General features: G+C 36.6%; 1 protein-coding gene across 8 annotated transcripts in view; it reads right to left on the bottom strand.

The window, feature by feature from the left end:
• Nucleotides 1-20,497, bottom strand: part of LOC137046988 (probable E3 ubiquitin-protein ligase HERC1) — a 97,902-nt gene that overhangs the window by 38,666 nt on the left and 38,739 nt on the right. For 3 of the 8 annotated variants that reach the window (XM_067424516.1, XM_067424518.1, XM_067424519.1), the window contains exons 26-41: nucleotides 20,060-20,298; nucleotides 19,733-19,930; nucleotides 18,647-18,767; nucleotides 17,277-17,517; nucleotides 15,911-16,065; nucleotides 12,961-13,220; nucleotides 12,760-12,864; nucleotides 12,495-12,662; nucleotides 12,185-12,424; nucleotides 9,830-9,913; nucleotides 9,456-9,672; nucleotides 7,899-8,208; nucleotides 4,342-5,120; nucleotides 3,065-3,266; nucleotides 1,911-2,068; nucleotides 776-859 (exon numbers count right to left, since the gene is read on the bottom strand). In XM_067424516.1, coding sequence (XP_067280617.1) covers nucleotides 776-859; nucleotides 1,911-2,068; nucleotides 3,065-3,266; nucleotides 4,342-5,120; nucleotides 7,899-8,208; nucleotides 9,456-9,672; nucleotides 9,830-9,913; nucleotides 12,185-12,424; nucleotides 12,495-12,662; nucleotides 12,760-12,864; nucleotides 12,961-13,220; nucleotides 15,911-16,065; nucleotides 17,277-17,517; nucleotides 18,647-18,767; nucleotides 19,733-19,930; nucleotides 20,060-20,298 — 3,561 coding nt within the window. Of the gene's footprint in view, nucleotides 1-775; nucleotides 860-1,910; nucleotides 2,069-2,284; nucleotides 2,347-3,064; nucleotides 3,267-4,341; nucleotides 5,121-7,898; nucleotides 8,209-9,455; nucleotides 9,673-9,829; nucleotides 9,914-12,184; nucleotides 12,425-12,494; nucleotides 12,663-12,759; nucleotides 12,865-12,960; nucleotides 13,221-15,910; nucleotides 16,066-17,276; nucleotides 17,518-18,646; nucleotides 18,768-19,732; nucleotides 19,931-20,059; nucleotides 20,299-20,497 lie in introns of all 8 variants that reach the window. The other 5 variants (XM_067424517.1, XM_067424523.1, XM_067424522.1 and 2 more) reach the window with 4 other exon arrangements.

Here is a 20,497-nt window from a genome sequence, read left to right as displayed (position 1 = left end):
CCAAAGCATGATGCTACCACCCCAGGCTTCACAGTAGTGATGGTGTTCTTGGGATGGTACTCATCATTCTTCATGTCTTTATGCAGTTAACGACCTCAAACAGGTTCATCTCATTTAGGATAATAAATGGAGTGGAGGTGGACATTTTAAAGGCAGACTAACAGGTCTTTGAGGGTCAGAATTCTAGCTGATAGACAGGTGTTCAAATACTTATTTGCAGCTGCATCATACAAATAAATAGGAAAAAAAGTCATATATTGTGATTTCAGGATTTTTCACATAATTTTTTTAGATTATGTCTCTCACAGTGGACATGCACCTTGTTATATATATAGTATTGTACACACAGAAAGACACACACTTTTTATTTTGATTGCAATAAGTATGCAAAAATGTGCAAAACATAATGAAGACACTTCGAAAGAATTTAGATTCATGACTTAATAAGACTTCATGCGGTGCTCTGCTAATATTTCCCATGATTCAGCTGAGTGTTCCAGTGGGGAAGAACAGTGAGGGGTGAATTGAGGCAGGATCTCACATGGGAAGTGTAATGAGTGCATCACTAGTAAATAATTATTTAGTTACAAAATACAATCAAATGCAGTACAAAACTCAACATAGATATCCAATATTTATATTTGTGAATAACTGCATTGCTTTGAAAATTCAATAAAACTGCCTATTGTAACAGTATTAGAGGAGTTTAATAACATGATGTCTCCCTCTTAAACAGGTAAGAATGTGTCTAGATGTTGCAAGCACTTGTTGGTACCTGCTGCCTCCATGGCCCTGTAGATGTGTCTCATTGAGAAGCCCATTTCAAGCAAGCGAACTGGGACAAACATTTGGGGCTGTTCTGAAGGACAGAAATAAAAATTATTAAGTGATGAATCGGAATGTGTCTGGCCTGGGCTGACTGATCCAGTCAGGAAAATATGATTGTTTATTTATTTACAAAATATCTACATTTAAAAAACAGGTCAATGTGCTAGAGAAGGCTGGGGACTTGGACTACAAATTAATTTATCATTGATTATGATTAAATTCCATTTACTATTTACTATTTTATTTAATTATATATTTTACATTTTATTTATACATTTATTTATGTTTATATATATATATATATATATATATATATATATATATATATATATATATATATATATATATATATATATATAATTTATACATTTATTTTATTTTAACTTTACTTTTTTATTCTATTTTTTAAATTTGAAACCACACTGAAAATAAGAAACCCTTTCAATTTAATAATACAAATATACAAATGAAATAAATACCCAAGATACTTTTTCTAATACATTTTTTGATATAAATGAATGTAACTTTTAGAATGTAATTTATTAATTGTATTAATTTTTCACTTAACTTTTAACTCAGATTGAGTGATATGTGCCAATAATAATTAAATATATTAAGTATAATATACAAATATTTTTATATATTATATTCATTACTACAAATATACATATTTATTTACTTTATTATAATAACAACAATATTTTCATTAAAATTGAAAAGATAGAAGCAATAGGTCTTGTACTTCATTGTGAGATTCAAGGTGCCATTCAACTGGGTGTGAAGATGCACAAAAAAGCAAACTAAATTCTTGAGTGAGTACACAAAATAAAACATCCAAAGCAGGACTCAAGTGTAAAACATGCACAGGTCATCAGGGTTAAGTAAAAGGAAACTTCTCAAACTGCAACAAACCAATACTGATATTAGTTTATTAAAAAACGAATTAAGTAATTACTGGAACATCATACGTTAACCAGATAAACCGTGTCCATGGACCACATATGCTAGTCATCCACTTTTACTAGTCCCTTATATCCCAAGAGTTTGTCTGGACGTTATTAAACCTCCGCTGTCTGCCTTACCCACAGGGGTCCTGGTCTGACCGCAGGGCTCCAAGAAGCTGGTCTGCTGCTCAGTGAAACCCTCACAGGATGCCGAGCTCGTCAGGCTGAGCCCGGGGGGCAGAACGGGACTGTGGACAAGACCTGCCAATGTAGGGAAACGGGCCAGCACCATCCGCCTAGAGGAGCCCAGCCACACACACATGCACACGCAAACACAGAAGAACGGCTAGCACCAGCTCTAGAGCAAACCTTCAGTTTGAGCCCGCATTACATTAAGATGTTAAATCGCCCTTGTGTCATTAAGCCATGCTCAGACACTTGAGGTTAACAGAGGAGCATGTGTTTGAGGGGTTATAATGCACACATCCACAGCTTTACACTCACACACTCACCTGTATTCTCACTCACACTCTCAGTGACCTGTGTGAGTGTGTGTGTCTCAGTTGACAGCGATCTGGAGTGAGAACATCCAGACACATTCTCATTCTCATGTCTCTTTGGTTTTGTCTTCAAATTGACAGTGGATGGCACAGTAATTACAAGCTGTACACATTTTAAGTGCTAGAACAATTAAAGGGGATGTCATCCACAAACTGGCATTACTTCAGAATTATTTCACAAATGTATAGGTTCTTTAAGGTCAGTTCACACTGATGCCGACAGACACGTTCAAGAGGTTTTTTTGGATCACTGCTGGTGCGGTATGAATTGGACTTTATAATATACTTTTTAACTTTATTTCTGCAAACTAAACTATAATATCATTACTTTAAGAAAGTTTGGTTTTCTATATACAAACTTTTGAGGTTCACACAGAAAAAAATCAAAAGAGTTAATGGGACAATGATTTCTGTAAAAATATGAACTGCAAAAATGTTTAAAATGACAATGCTCTATGAAATAATATGTACAATGGCTAATTTGTTTTTTAAATGTTTACTAATATAAAGTAAATAATATAATTTATTACCATAAATTATATTATATCATATTATTTATAAATTAAACACAATATACAAATAATATAATACAATATATTATATTATTGCTTCATATTTTCTTAATTTTTAATATGGTGACACTAGTGTTGCAGATATTGTACACTTCACCTTTGCTCACTGCAATGAAATCATGCACAGAATAAACTGGGACTGGATGGAAGAGAAACTCACTGTAGCAGGTTGATAGGCAGGAAAGGGTTAAAGTTCTCCAGGCCATCTGCCTGCAGGGCGGTGAGGAGGGAAGTTGTGAGGTCATTGGTGGAGGGTGAAGCTGACTGGCCGAAGATGGCGGTGCCCTCAGAGCCGTTGCTGTAAAGCGAGACTGAACTGGAGGATTTGGACACTGGCTGAGAGGAAGCGTGACCCCCTGAATCTATGTACACAAACACAAATGATCAAGTAGTACAATTAATTAATAAACAAGAAAACAAATCTATTAAAATATATATGTTGTTGTTGTTATAATAATAATAATAATTACTATTATTATTATCATCAGCTATTTTTAAAGACTTACTTTTCCAAGCTATATAAAATACTACTACTACTACCACCACCATTAATATTATTATTATTATTATTATTATTATTATTATTATTATTATTATTATTATTAATAATAAAATAACATAATTATTAAATTATATTAATAAATAATTAAAACCTAAATAAATAAACAGACATTAGATAAAATAGTAATGTTATTATTAGCTATTTTACAGACTTTTGCCATTCTAAACTATATGAAATAATAATAATAATACTAATAATACTAATAATAATACGTTAATACAAATATACTGTATGTATAATAAATTATATTACAATTAGGCTGCGAATTGATTAATCACAATCACATCTAACATAAAAGTTTGTGTATACATTTAATTTGATATTTTATATATCAAATTAATTTATTTTATTATATTCGATGCGATTCTTCGTGAGTCATCGTTTTGACACTAATTTCCATTTTCAAATTAATTTAATTATTCATTTAAAAACAAATAAATAGTAAAAATATAATAAATAAAACAATAATAAAAATAATAATAATAATAAATTACATTATATTCAATTATTCCATTATTATTAATTCATAATTATTATTTAAACATTATTATTATTATTATTAATAATAATAATACTGATAATAGTAATGCATTTAAATAATAATAAATTAAATCATTACAGACAATTAAAAATAAATAAACAAACAGCAGCAATTAATTATAATGTATTATTATTATTATTATTATTATTATTATTATTATTATTATTATTATTATTATTATTATTATTATTATTATTATTATTATAACAACTACTATACAGAGTTAAGTTAACCAGGCTTTTTATTATTTTTGAACAGTAAATGTGGTAAAAAATTGAATAAACTAAAATAAAGATTTTTAGCTTGTTCACATGTTCACGCAAAAGCGACAAACCTTTGTGTTCCTTGCTTCCATCCTCATGCAGTCTGTTCAATGCTCCTTTAAAGATGATGATCTGGGCCCTCTCGAGGTCTGATAAAGCCGTGGCCTGTTTAATCGGACAGGGTCTGACGGCCCACTTCACCATGCTCCGCACCACAAACTGCAGCACAGAACGCAGCTCGGCACTCTCCTCCCCACCAGCAGAGGTCCTCGCTGGGTCAGGGCTAGTGACACTGACGACCCCTGCCTCTGATTTGGGAACCAGGAGAAGATCCGTGAACTTCCCACAGCTCAGAATGACAGCCAGAGATTTTAGCGCCCCCAAGAGGAGGTAGGAAATGCGGACTGCACGAAGTTCCAAAGCAAAGAAGTCCACCCTGGGCTGGGGTGCGAGGATTGGTGGATAGGGGGCGCCAGCGCGGTCCTCGTTTGACTGTGTGAGGGTTTTGAACGTGTCATCTTGGTTCTCCTCTCTCCTCTCCTCTGCATTATTTCTGACCTCATCCACGGGACAGCTCATTCCCTCTTCGTCCATCATAATGCGAGCGATGTCCTCATCCAACCGCCTCTCCAGCTCACTGCGCGGGCCGCCCTCTGAGCTGATTCGGTTCCGTGGCAATGCGGATGATCCGGAAGGAAGCTCCTGCTCATCCAAGATGCCAGTCATCAGGATGAGGTCGAACAACACGGATGCTTTGAGGCCGCGGCAGCGGGACACGTCCAGCTGGGGGATGTCGCACGGCTCCAGGGAGGAAAGAGGTGTGTCGCTAGGTGACCAAGAATTCAGGAAGCTTTGGGTTAGTGGGACCACAGCAGGTCACAAGCAGTATGAAGATGAGGAGAGGAGTGAGACGGAGGGGGCAAGACAGAAATAAAAGAGTGGAAAGGAAAGGATACCATGATTAGAAAAAAATGAAGAGGACAAAAGACAATACAGGAAAAGGGAAGTGAAGAAATTGGAAAAAGAAAAGATGCATGCAACTGGCAAAAAGAACAGGACAGATATAACATACAAAATATATAAAAATTACAATGTCATCTGAACGCAGAAGCCAAAGACTTTGCTGGAGGACATCAAGTCGTGAGGTAAAAAAATTTTCTTCTACAAAAAGAGTTTTAAAATATTTTGATGCCAACGACGCCAAAACATGAGGGACATTATTAAAATATAATGCCAGCTAAATCTGTTCATGCATAAAGCTCAGTTTGTTTTGTGTGAGAAAAATATTAAAGGAACACGGCGACTTTTTGGGACTTTAGCTTATTCACCGTATCCACCAGAAAATAGTCCTCAGCATGCTCTCTGTGCAAGCAGGTTGTCACGTCGGTTATGTTGACGGAAGTGAGCCTATTTTAAGGCGCTGTGTTTATATTGCGTCGCTGTACCTATTGTACGGCAGCAAAGTTCTTTGATTATTAAGCAAGAATTTGAATATAGTTCTTACTTAGCCATATCGGTCTAGAAAATCGCAAGTTTTAATTTTCCGTTGGTCTTAGTACAGGACATAACTAGGGATGCACCGATCAATACTCAGTATCGATATCAGCTCTGATCCGCCATTATTTGCCAGATCAGGTAACGATCAGAAAGGGCTGATCCAAATTCGATACTGTGCATATAATATTCTGTGTTATTTTTAAGCCCCAGTGCCCCACAAAAGGCACAAAAACCATTATAGAGAATCATAAACGCTTCGTGCACTGTTATAAGGGTTCTGAAGCCATTCCAAAGTTTAATGTGAGGTACAGATTAATATTTACCATAAGTCATTAAATTCAAGTTTACGTCAATGCATGCTTCCCTCCGCTGCGGCTCAGTCTCTCTCCCTTCAGATTTCAAACTGTATCGCGTTCGGTTTCGACAGTCAACACAAAGAAACTCTCCAAAATGATTAATTGTTTCTGTTATTATGCTTGATCTGTAGATAACGCTCTATGGTTTCTCATAAAATGACTATCTGCTGGCGTTTATTGCTATAAATTGTATTGCTTTTTTTCCGGGTGGTCTAGATATTGTATTGTTGTTCATACACAATAAATAAAATGTTAAACTGTTAAAAAAATTATCTCAATAAAACATTGCATAGATACACTACATGTCGATATAGTATCTTCCCTTTGTGTTCTGAACTTCCCAGTGCAGACAGAGCGCTGTGACTCCGTGTTGCTTCAAGCACATCATCCTTTGCACTGGGATTCGCATACGCGCTTTGAGCCGCTCTGAATAATAATACTTTTGCGCTATGAAAGATTTTTAATAGCCTTTCTTGTTCTGCCCTATCTATAATATGCTGCTGCTTCATTAAAAATATGCACTATACATTTAAAATAAATATGATTTCTTAGTATATAGGCCCTATTTCTACAAATAGGTAAAAATGTACTTGTTTTTCATGAATGTATTTTGTGTAACATTTTACCAGATTTAGAGCTACACTTATTCACTTAAATGGTTTTCTTTATTTTTTTCCCCATTGTATAATTGTATACAATTTCCCTAATTGTATAAAATCGAAACATTTAGATTTTATACAATTATTGTGCACTCGTGATTTTGTAACTTTTGCTGCTGAATTATCAACTAATCTAATGTATTCACCATCTAGAGTAGTATTTTTGTTATAGACTGTGATTATATATAAATATATATATATATATATATATATATATATATATATATATATATATATATATATATATATTTTTTTTTTTTTTTTTTTTTTTTTTATAATGAAGATGTCTGTATTTAGTAGATTGTGTTTAACTCACAAAAGAGTGATTATTTTTTTTAAACAAAACTGAAATTGTATCGGATTGGTATTGGTATCGACCAATACTCAGAATTTTTAATATCGGATTGGATCGTTTCTGAACGGTCATGAATCAGCATATTGATTCATGATTCGGATCGCCAATGTCACGTGATTTCAGCAGTTTGACACGCGATCCAAATCATGAATCAATACGCTGATTCATGACTGTTTGAATCTTTATTTGAGGTTTGAAAACAAACGCGGAAGAGAAGACAATGCTGAATAAAGTCGTAGTTTTTGTTATTTTTGGACCAAAATGTATTTTTGATGATTCAAGAGATTCTAACGAACTAACTGATGTCACATATGGACTACTTTGATGATATTTTTATTCCCTTTCTGGACATGGACAGTATAGTGTGCATACACTTAGATACGCTCTCGGACTAAATATAAAATATCTTAAACTGTGTTCTGAAGATGAACGGAGGGCTTACAGGTATGGAACGACATTAGGGTGAGTCATTAATGACATCAATTTTTGGGTGAACTAACCATTTAAGATACGATAACACACAAATATTAATTTCATAGTCTTGTTTGTCAAACTCCCCCAGAACCCAGTTTGCAGCTATATTTACACCAGCAATTTTCACTGCCAACTGAATAAAAAAAAATTGTGCAATGACTGATCACATTACTCTTGGCTCTTACTCCCTAATTTAGTTTCACAGCATATAAAGGGATTCAAATATAAATGTTCAATCATTTGCATGTCTGTAAGATTACCATATATGAGCGTATTTATGTACTTACCTCACAGTAAAATCAGTCTCCTCCCACTGAAGCTTAGCCAGGGGGCTTCCGTCTTTCAAGACCCCGAGCAGGGTCGCCCGTCGACCGCTGGGTTTGTGCAGACAGGTCCCCCCAGCACGGAGACCGCTGTCCACCCCTCCAATCAGGGCCATGACAGGCCAGACTTCATTGCACAACACGCTGAGCTGGGCGTCAGAGAGCCCCGCCGGGCCAGAGAGATGGTCTGTCGACGTCCCGACATCTACCCAAGCAGAGCCCCTCTCTCGGTTCACCCCACATTTCTCTTCAGACTCATTACTGGCATGACCTGCTGGCAGAGAAAAGAAAACAGAATCTATTAACCTTTAAATGAGGACTTTGTTCTTCATTGTTTTAAATCCACTGTCTTATAACAGTAGATGCAAAGATATGTTATTGCTTTTCTACACTTACTGTTTCAGAATTACATAATTATTGTAATACATACACACACACAAACACACACACACACACACACACACACACACACACACACACACACACACACACACACACACACACACACACACACATAAACGTTATTGCTTAAAAATCTAAGAGTAGTGTTTATTCACCATTGAAAATCTATCGGTTAATCATGGTGTAACTTTAATATTTGTAATATTGACACTTTCTATGCAAGTACAGATATTTCCTCCAGGAAATGCAAATCTAGTGTTACTGTATATTGTAGCAGTATTTTAGATAATTTAGTAAGTTTGGTAGATCCTATAACATAAAAAATTATGTTTGATGAACATAACTGACATATTCAAAATTGCCTTTTATATAAAAGTATTTAACTTGAAAAATAAAAGATTATATACACTCTTGCGATAGAGGATACGTAATCAACATTTTAGATCCAGAAAAAGACATTTTAAATGTATATTACTATATTTATCATGCATTTAAAAACACTGTATATACATTTTGTATTATATATATTTGAAATATCTAGTTTATTTCTAAAATGTATGTACCGGTACTACAGGCTTGATAAGGCATAGTTAAAGGTGCAGTGTGTAATATGTATGAGGATTTATTGACAGAAAAGAAATATACTATACATAACTATGTTTTCAGTGTTGTATAAAGACCTTACATAATGAAGCATTATGTTTTTATTACCTTAGAATGAGGCATTTCTATCTACATACACCGCGGGTCACCTTACAGTGTAGTCACCCATTTTGCGGCGTCGTGTCATGTTTATGTCCGTAGCCCTAAACGGACAAAATTCTCTACACAGTGCTAGTCACTCTCTGCTGTCTCAGACTACAACATATTTGTCTTGTGTCGGCCACCGTAGCTTCTCTATGTGCTTCGAAAGGGAGGGGTGAGTGCTGGGTGGTTGCAACTCTCAACCTCGCCACTAGATGCCACTAAAATTTACACAAAGCACTTTTAAGCTAATGAGCATGGTCTAAAACATTTCTAAACTAATAATTTGCAATCATTTATATATGCAACTATATATAATATGATGTAATATGTATATTGTTATTATCGAAGCAATCGTTTAAGCAGTTAACTGACCTATCTTGCCATGTCCCTCCCTCATGAGAGGGTTGATGAGCTGTAGTTTATTCAGCATGTACTGGTTGATATGTTGAACCCAGTCATCGTTCACATACAGGCGCCTCAGCAGCTGAACTGTGGACTCCAGCAGAACCGTCGCCCGCGGGCTGCACAGTGGCTCCCCTGGTAAAAGATCGCTAGGCATGCCACGCATCTGCAGGTCACACAGCGCCACCTAAAGGCCAGTGGAGGAACAAGAGGTTTTTGTAAGTTTAGAGTTGATTTGTAGAGATTTCCATTCATTTTTTAGCAAGCTTATTATGTATTGTGTTTCAGTTCCGGTAAGATTTGCTTAAAATGGGCCCATTAGTGTATAGGTTGAAGAGGCTGACCTTTTCTCCTGGGTTGCTGCTGTAGAACAGAACACAGGGGTAGAGTTCTGTGGCATCCACTCCTTCAAACGCCAGCTTGGGCTCCTGCACACACACAAAAAACACAAAAACAGTCAAAAGCACTTCGTAACTCAGTTTGCCCATAGATTTTCATTTCAAGTTCATTAGTAGTAATATATTATAATTAGATTTGTTATTGATTTGTACAAAATTATTTTCCATAGTAATACAGCTTAACCTAAAATATTCCTTAAAATGTGTCATCTTTTGAATCAGTTTCATGTGAACAACTTCAAAATACATCATACTATTTCCAAGTTAAATATTACAGAACTTAAGGATTTTGTCCCGTGGGACTGAATCATAAGTTATTGATTTTCTTAGCATCAATACTTTCTGGCCCATTCTGTCAACTAAGGTTACACAAGCTGAAAATACAAATGTCTGTGATATTTCTTTAGGTTATTGCAAAAAAATACTTCCTTTTGGACAGTTGTGCACATTTATTAACAAGTCTATTAACCTTGTAAAGCTTGACATTTAAATAATAGATAATAATTATTTTGTGTGGAATAGTATAATGTGCATATGTATTTATGTGTATGTGTTTGTTGAGTATCATATTTGATAGATCAGGCATTTATGGCTCATATACTATGATATAGGACGAGGCTATAGAGCTCAGATTCAAGAAGAAAACAAAAAACATCTTCAGTACAGTCTACTGTACAAGCGTGAATTTGTATTTCCTTTATCCTGAGGCTTATTCATTTAACTTTTGGTGAGAAAAAAGTTGAGTTTATAACTTTTTTATTGTTTTTTTCAGCCCAGGTGAGAAAAAACTAACACAAAAGTAGTGTAATGCATTACATTCCATTAAAATGTAAGACAATTAGTTACTTTTAAAGCTACACTGTGTAACTTTTTTAGTTTATTCTTAGCTAAAAACACTTAGTTCTTTCAAAAATATATGTGCTCATTAATGTATATTTACTTCTTTCAAGTAATAAAGTATTCTCGTAAGTTAATAATATGCCATTGAAAATCCATACGGGTGAGGGGTTCGGATGCTGGTCGCCATGTTGCCCCTCCATCTTGAAAGTACATTAGCCAAAGAGGGACATACCTGTAAATTCAAGCTTCGCCTTTCACGCTTTAACACTCGATGGCACCGTGTCGAATGTGAAGAGTGGGATTGCCATGTTAATCTTGGATTAAATCGGCCACCATAGGAGTTAAAACGAAATCAGAATTGAGATGAACAGAAACTATTATTCACTGGATGGTCATATACCTTTACACCGCTAGATGGGGGAAAATATCACACAGTGTAGCTTTAAGGGATTAATGCCATATTGCAACATTTATTTTAAAAAGTAACTTTAAATATTACTAATAATATACAAGTTAATTTAAAGGCCAGGATCACACCAAGCCGAAGGTCGGCCGTCAGGTAACGTTGGTTCTTTTTTTTCAGCGTCAGCCAGCTAGTTTTTCCGGTGTATTCCTCAAAGTTTGCTCTCGTCGGACACTGTCCCTTTTTTGGGCCGATTCAGCATGTTGAATTGGCATCAGGAAGTCGGTGAGAGAAGAACTCTGACTGACTGTTCAGCTTAGCAAACGAGAATAAAAGTGAAAGTGATAAAAGCTAGCAAGACGGTACAGACAGAAGCCTCTTATAATTTTACATCATCTTACCTGAGCATTTGAAAGCACAATTATTTTCATAATAATGAGCCAACTGGAATGAATAAAGTGATCAGCGTGATCAAGCAAGCGCTGCTTTGTTTACGGTTTGTATATCTGCAGTCCTAGTTTTGGTTTCCATTTCTGAATGACAAAAATAGATTATTGATACCTGCTGAAATAGATATTTCCATACATGCAGGTGCAGAACATACATGCTTGTTGACAGACGCCTTTAGTCCTTTTGGTGTGTTCAAGTGCAGCTTTTTGGACGATATGCAGCAGACGAGCGGCGAAAACAGTCAACTTTTGTTGCTTCTAGTTTTTTGACGTCAGCTTGGTTTTATTTCACACAAGTACCACAACCTGAAGAGGGATGTTCTTAGAATGATACTAAAATGCCTTTTATTTGCTGAAAAAGTATGAACTATCATGACAGAATGCATGCAGTAGATTGTGTACAACAGGTTTTTCAGCAAAGTTTTGATCACGTTAATAATTGAGGCCCTTTATCAGGATAAATCCATCAGGATCTTTTCATTTTTATTTAATGTCGTCTTTAAGTGTAACTACTGTAGCTTGTACAGCCGATTATAATCCATATGCTATTGCGAATTACACTGTTGAGCTAAGTGGGAAAGTTTTTTTATCTCATAAACATGCACTGACCCTGTTGTTTTTGGCAAAGGAGATAGTTCTAGCCTCCATGTCTAGGATGCAGGTTATTGTGTCGCCCTGGGTGAAGGAGGGCAAGGCTCTGCCCAGTTCTCCTCCATGATAGAGGCTACCGCTGTAGGCCCGGTACAGCCACATGTCTGTGGTGGTGCGATGGTTGTAATCCCGGATGGGCCATCGGGACACTCCGATACACGTCCCTTCATTACCCCTGTTCTCCTTAGTGATATAAAACTAAGACAAAAAAACATATTAGAACATGGACCCTGTAAAGGACACCAGTGACTGTATTTTGCATTGGTACCTTCCAGATGAAGCATCCAGATGTGATGGCAGTGGTGGCCAAACCGTACCCTTTTCCCCCCGATCCATGAGATAGCACATTCCCGCTCTCCAGAGAACAACAGATCAGTTTATGTGGGTCAAAAGAAAAATCACCAATAGGAATACATTCATCTTCACTTCCGCTGTCCTGGAAGACACATAAGAATATAAAACAAACCATCTAAAACCCAAGGACACAAATACAAGTGTGTAAAATGTGGACAGATAGAGATGAGTTTAAATACCCTAATTATATTCTCAGAAGTTCTCTCTTTTTCTAATTTCCTTCTCAGGGCCACAGGTTCCTCCCACATGTATGTTGACAAAAGGTTAAATAACTGATCCACAATCTGAAATAAAAGAAAAATCACATGGTAAATGCTTATTAGTCAGAACAATCAAGCACCAATCATTCAGTGTTCAGCGAACAGCACTTCCTGTCTCACCTGTTTCATGGCGACAGGGTCTGAACAGGCAGGGAGAAGAGCTTCTAGAATATGGAAGGCCAGCAGCTTCGTCCGCAGGTTGTGGAAATGTGGATTTCCCGAGTTGCACTTGTATGAAATAATTGTCATCAATGGATCGATCCACTTGACAAATGCTGAGACTCTTTTGGCGACCCTTAGTGACAAAATACGCCTCAGGAAGACTAGAAAGTCAGCAAGCTGGGACTCCACAACCCTGCTGCTGCGAACTATATCGGCACCTAAAATTCAACAAAAAAAAGTTTATACTTTTTTAATACAATAATAAGATGCAATAAATAATACAATACAATAAATATTACACAAATATACAATACAATTTAACAATTTGGATTTTGTAAAATGCTCAAAGCAAGTCATATTGTGAAATAGTATATTATTAGTGTATTGTGGTAGTGTATATCATTACAAAATCTTTTTATTTCAGATAAATGCTGTTCTTTTGAACTTTCGATTCATCAAAGAATCCTGAATACTGTTGTTAATGATTAACTGTTGTTATTAATAATAAATATTTATTGAGCAAACCATCATATTAGAATGATTTCTGAAGGATCATGTGACGCTGAAGACTGGAGTAATGATGCTGAAAAATTTAGCTTTGCATCACAGGAATACATTTCCTTTCACATATATTCAAAAAAAAAATATTTAAAACTGTAATTATATTTTACAATATTACTGTTTTGCTGTGTTTTGGATCAAATAAATCCAGCCAGGTGAGCAGAAAAGACTTCTTTCAAAAACCAAAAAAAAATCCATCCACACTCATCTAAAAGTTTTGAACGGTAGTGTATATATATATATATATATATATATATATATATATATATATATATATATATATATATATATATATATATATATATATATATATATATATATATACACACACTATATATACACATATATACACACACAAGTTATTATTAAAGATACACTGTGTACATTTTTTAGTTTATTCTTAGCTAAAAACACTTAGTTCTTTCAAAAATATATGTGCTCATTAATGTATATTTATTTCTTTAAAGTAATAAAGTATTCTCGTAAGTTTATAATATGCCATTGAAAATCCATACGGGTGAGGGGTTCGGATGCCGGTCGCCATGTTGCCCCTCCATCTTGAAAGTACATTAGCCAAAGAGGGACATACCCGTAAATTCAAGCTTCGCCTTTCGCGTTTTAACACTCGATGGCACCGTGTCGAATGTGAAGAGGGGGATTGCCATGCTAATCTTGGACTAAATCAGCCACCGTAGGAGTTAAAACGAAATCAGAATTGAGAGGAACAGAAACTATTATTCACTGGATGGTCATAAACCTTTACACCGCTAGATGGGGAAAATATCACACAGTGTAGCTTTAAGTATGATGAAACGGTAAGTAACCAAAAATAACAAAAATATACTAAAGAACTCTTAGGCCCTGTCCCAAATGGCATACTTAATGTGCACTTTCAGTCTTGTGGACTTACAATGGCCGTTTCGTGCGCATGTCCGTTAAAGGGTTAGTTCACCCAAAAATGAAATTTATGTCATTAATGACTCACTCCACACCCGTAAGACCTCCGTTCATCTTCAGACACAGTTTAATGGGTCCTGCACACTGCAATTTTTCTAAATCCTTTGCGAATGTTCCTTGTCACACTGTAAAATCTCAGTTGTCATTAATGTCAGACTGTACAATAGTCCGCTAAAAACGGACGAGCACAAGCAAACTCGTCCGGAGTTTTATATCATCAATACACGCAAGACTGAAATGCTGGCTACAAAGAAATCTCTAGCTTTCGTTTTGGTCATAGTTTGTCTTGAAAAACCGAGATATTTGACTGTCGTCATAGGAGAAGTCACACTGCAGGATTCTGTGCCAAATCTGCTGCCACTGCCAGAATTTCGTCTGAGGTAAAGTTTGATCGCAGCGCTCATTAATCGGCTGCCGGTGAACATGTCAAACTAACGACCAAAGACGTCAGATTTTAGCCTAGGATCTGAGGAATCTTTTAGGATTTGCTAAATTTGTCTCAGACGGCCAAATGGTGGGCAAAATCGCACAGTGTGCACCAGGCTTAAGATATTTAATATTTAGTCCGAGAGCACATCCAAGTGTATGCACACTATACTGTCCATGTCCAGAAAGGGAATAAAAATATCAAAGTAGTCCATATGTGACATCAGTTAGTTAGTTAGAATCTCTTGAAGCATTGAAAATACATTTTGGTCCAAAAATAACTACGATAAATAAAACTACGACTTTATTCAGCATTGTCTTCTCTTCTGCGTTTGTTTTCAAACCTCAAATAAGATTCAAACGGTTATGAATCAGCGTATTGCTGATATATACGCTGATTCATGACCGTTTGAATCTTTATTTGAGGTTTGAAATCAAACGCGCTAGAGCATGCTGAATAAAGTAGTTTTTGTTATTTTTGGAGCAAAATGTATTTTTGATGCTTCAAGAGATTCTAATGAACTAACTGATGTCACATATGGACTACTTTGATGATGTTTTTATTCCCTTTATGGACATGGACAGTATAGTGTGCATACAAAATATCTTAAACTGTGTTCTGAAGACGAACGGAGGTCTTACGGGTGTGGGATGACATAGGGTGAGTCATTAATGACATCAATTTCATTTTTGGGAGAACTAACCCTTTAAGTCCATGAGACCACAGGGTGTCCCATTTGTCATTTTAGGTCTCAGAAGAGTGCTCGCGAGTGGCCCCTTTGAGGTCAATATGTGCCCTCGATGCGCACTTTCGCCGAGTCCACTCTGGTGCTGCTTACGCAGAAGACTTCTTCCCAGCAGTCAAAGCGACATTACGCTGTGAAATTGCGGACTCAAAGGAAGACCGTGAGGGTTTAGGGTGCCATTTGGGACAGGGCCTTAATCTTGTTTTGTTATGACTCACTTTCTTGTTTGGTTGCTTCTTCTTGGATGTGTTCTGTGGTGTCTCTCTCTAGCACGTCCTGCTGGTGGACTGCATGTAACAATCCCTGCAGCTGCTCGCTCATTACATCCATGAGAGCCTGAGACACGTCCAACGGCAAGGTCTCTTCACAGGAACTGGAGAAACACACACAGTAACTGCAGCTGCACAACCTGGATTATCTGTAGCCAGGTACTGTAGCTAGCATGTGGGAAATTTTTATGACAGAAGGAATGTTCGCTGATTTAAAAACTGTAAGATGAAAATATGTTTTGAAATTTCTTTAATTTACACTTTCTTTACCATGCAAAAGTGTTACAAAAATGCAATATTAAGATGCTAACATAAAAAATGATTTGAAGGTGGTTTTCTAAAGCCTAGTTCACACTGCCCGATTTTTGCCCCGATTTTGAGTCGCCGACAGGTTTTGCGAAATCGCCGACAAATGCCCGAGATCACAGGCAAATCGGTGCTCGTGCACGCGAGTGACAATCACGCAGTGTGAATAATCAAAGACGCGATCAGAGAGAATCGCCGACGAGTCGCCGACGCCGGTGAGATATTTGGCATGCTAAATATCTGGACCTGTCGGCGATTCAAACTCCTGCTGTGTGAACAGGGTTCTGACTGAAAATTACATCGGCGATGACCGACAGCCAATGAAAGAGTGAGATACAGGGCAGCAGGACGTTCAGGGAGGAGTTATAGAGCAGGATATCAGTATTTTAATAGATATATTTACAATTCTATCAAACAGAAACAAAGCCCAAACATTTGCACATCCAGCCACAGAAGCAGCACATTACAAAATTGTTTATTTACCTCAAACTGTCTTTGCAGAAAACAATCCTGGCTCCCTCTGTCTCTCCAACAATTTCTTCCGCCATAATCTTTTTTCTTTTTCTCTACAAATCAGCGCACATACAGTTTGAAGCAAACGTTGTGCAGTTTATCATTTTAAATAACAATTCAAAGTGTCGCGAGAGAACTCCGGTCTGACGCACGTGTGATCTCGCGTTGTTTACTCGGCACATCGCACGTGTGTTTGGGAAACGTGGTTTGCACCGGTGACCGGAGAGAGAGAGAGTTGTCGGCGATTCTTCCTCTTGTTCAGTCATGCAGTGTGAACTCCTCTGTCGTCAAACAATCGTGCAGTGTGAACACAGCAGTGACTGAATGATACCCCAGATAGTCATGCAGTGTGAATAGAGCAGTGACCCGACGAGTTTGAAAATCGTGCAGTCTGAACTAGGCTTAAGGCAGCAGTTCTCAAAGTGTGATGTTTTATGGGGATATTATGGGAGGTGTTTTCCCATTTTGTAATGAATTATCTAGTTTATAATCTCACCTGGCTGCTATGGCGAATATCTGCAGGAGTCTGGCAGCGGCCAGCTTCACCGCCCCACCGAGCTGCATGTGACCGGACATGGAGGCGGCCAGCCAGCGTTGGTTCACCAGCACGCAGGTGTTATCAGTCAGTGTGGACAAGATCTCCAGGACGCCACATTTAATAATCACTACCAGATCCACCGGCTGATAGTGAAAGTTCAGAGCAAAGACTGTAGCTAAGAGCAGGTGCTGATAAGAGCCTGAAATGAGACAAATCTATGTTAAATCACTGATTAATTAAACTGGTGTGTACTATTAGAGTACTAGGACTGTGCCAAAATACAAATGCAGTCAAGCTAAAATCTTATCACAAAGCAATATCACAAATGTTGAATCAGTGGACAATGATACATTAAAACCAAATCAGTTTAAAGAAACAATATGTCATTTTTTGTTGCTTATTCAAAACAAAGTTGTAGCCTTGATTTTGTGGTGCTTTTATTGTGCTGCAGACGAGCGCTTCTGCTTATTCTGGTCATTGCATACGCAGTGCTGTTTTATCATATTAAATACATTATTTGAGCGTGTTGAAAGCTATATTATAATGCTTCTGTGTGTTATTTCAGTGACTACTATGAGACACCTGTTGAACACTGCAGTAAGCTGGATCGATATTAGGCATGGTAAAACATGGCACTCGTGGTAAACAATAAACAATTTAATTTTTAAACAATTTAAACAACTAGTCCCTGTGGTGGACTGCATGTAACATGTAACACCAGCAAGTGCCTGTGTTGAGCTATATAACAATGATTAGTTTTCTGATGATGAATGTATCCAAACAGTTCCTCACCTGTCTAAAAAAAAAAAAAAACATAATATATTAAAGCGTCTTTGGTGTTTCCATGATTTTAATCAAAATATCTTACATGTTGTACCTTTAATTGTAAAAGTTTTGAATGCATAAATAATTAAAAAAAAATATATATAAATTAAATGTTACTATAATTTATTTATTTAATTAATATCATCAAGATACATTGTAAAGTACAAAATAGTTCATTTAAATGTAGTTAATATTATTTTCACAGTTTTTATAATGACCTACTCACAATTAAAATGAATAAAATATATAAAAAATAGCACTTAATTGTATTTTTTTTGTTGAAATGTAATCAATATTATTTATATTATCTGTATAATATTTGTTTATATTATTAATATGAAAAGTCATTTTAAAAACGAAGTATTTATATAAAACTACAAAAATCAACAACAAAAAAACTATGAAAATTATTTAAGTTTAGCTGGCTTAAGAAAACCTATTTTAATGTATTTTTTTTGTAGTTTAGATAAATGTTGCATCCATGAGTAAGAATCATTACCCACCTGCTTGTTCTCTCTCTAGCGCCACCTTCTGTCTGAGCACACGGACCAGCTGCTGGTGAAGCGTGTGAGCTGCAGACTGTAACTCCCTCTGAACACTGATAGGAGCCGACTGAGTCCCAGCCTACACACAAAAACACAGTCATCTAGACACCTGAAATTATATTTTAATAAAATCACAGTGATTGTGCATCTTAAAGGGTTAGTTCGCCCAAAAATGAAATCGATGTCATTAATGACTCACCCTAATGTCGTTCCTCACCCGTAAGACCTCCGTTCATCTTCAGAACACAGTTTAAGATATTTAATATTTTAGTCCAAGAGCATATGCAGTCTATGCACACTTTACTGTCCATGTCCAAAAAGGGAATAAAAACATCATCAAAGTAGTCCATGTGACATCATTTAGTTGATTAAAATCTCTTGAAGCATCGGAAATACATTTTGGTACAAAAAAATTAAAAAAACTGCCAAACTGCTGAAATCACATGACATTGGCGATCCAAATCATTAACCGATTCACTGATTCATGGCTGTTTGAATCTTTATTTGAGGAACACGAAAGAGAAGACAATGCTGAATAAAGTAGTAGTTTTTGTTATTTTTGGACCAAAATGATTTTTTGATGATTCAAGAGATTCTAATGAACTAACTGATGTCACATATGGACTACTTTGATGATGTTTTTATTCCCTTTTCGGACATGGACAGTATAGTGTGCATATACTTAGATACGCTGTCAGACTAAATATAAAATATCTTAAACTGTGTTCTGAAGACGAACGGAGGTCTGATGGGTGTGGAGCGACATTAGGGTGAGTCATTAATGACATCAATTTCATTCTTGTGTGAACTAACCCTTTAATTTGCAGATCATAAGATGTTTGTGATAGGATCATTTATCCCAAAAAATGGGCAGGATTTTTAAAACCAGTCAGGACACAAAATTATCTTTGTTTTTATTCAAACAAATGATCAAAATATAAATTATTTCCTCAACATTTCTTGCAATCCTTCAATAAAATTTTAAATAAGCATGATGTAAAATGAATTTGCATTTAGGCTGATGTGATTAACAGCATGTCTTACAGTATAATGGTGAATCTTGTTGTTAGGTGCCACAAGACTGCCGGTGATCGGGGCTCCCAGGCCAAAGCAGCCGGAGAGGAACTGGAGCTGCACTGACTGCAGGAGGCCTGGGAAACGTGGGGGCGCCAGCGAGCTGACGCTCTTTTCCTCCATCTCTGACAGGAAGGTGGAAATCTGACACAAGGCCTCCAAACGCACCTGAGGGGAGAGTATGAAAACGATTATACTATTACTGTATGAGAATATTACATAGATGTTAATACACTTAATTCTTCTGAATTTTAGCCAGTTATTGAACATATAAATAATCTGCTATGGCTTTCCCACCTGAGCTCTTTGGTGTTGCTGTGCCATGGCTACAGTGATGGCTTTGGGGTCTGCCTGTGCACCTCCATCTTTGTCTATCAGAGAAGAGATCCGGAGGAGGCTCCCACACAGGAAATGGAAGACCTGGCCCAGGATGGGTGTGCCACCTCCGCCAGGGCACAGCACGGTACTGGGACTGATGCACTGCCGCAGTCTTTCCCAGGCGTCTTTCATGATGCCCAAAGAACAGAGCGGAAGGCCTAGCAAGAAACGGGGCTGATTAGCACAGAAGTGTGATAACTAAAATGGATGACAGATTAACTCAGATTAAACGTGTGATCAGGCAAGCGAGATATAAAGGTGAGATGAGAGATCAAGCGTGAGATCAGACCGGTGAAAATCAGATTTGAGAGATCAGGCATTTAAGAGATCAATTATATGAAACATACAGTATGTGAG

Source organism: Pseudorasbora parva, chromosome 18 (assembly GCF_024679245.1).
Source record: "Pseudorasbora parva isolate DD20220531a chromosome 18, ASM2467924v1, whole genome shotgun sequence".
In the NCBI taxonomy this organism is placed as follows: Eukaryota; Metazoa; Chordata; class Actinopteri; order Cypriniformes; family Gobionidae; genus Pseudorasbora; species Pseudorasbora parva.
The sequence above is the reverse complement of the archived record's forward strand: the minus strand, read 5'-3'. Positions and strand labels throughout refer to the sequence as shown.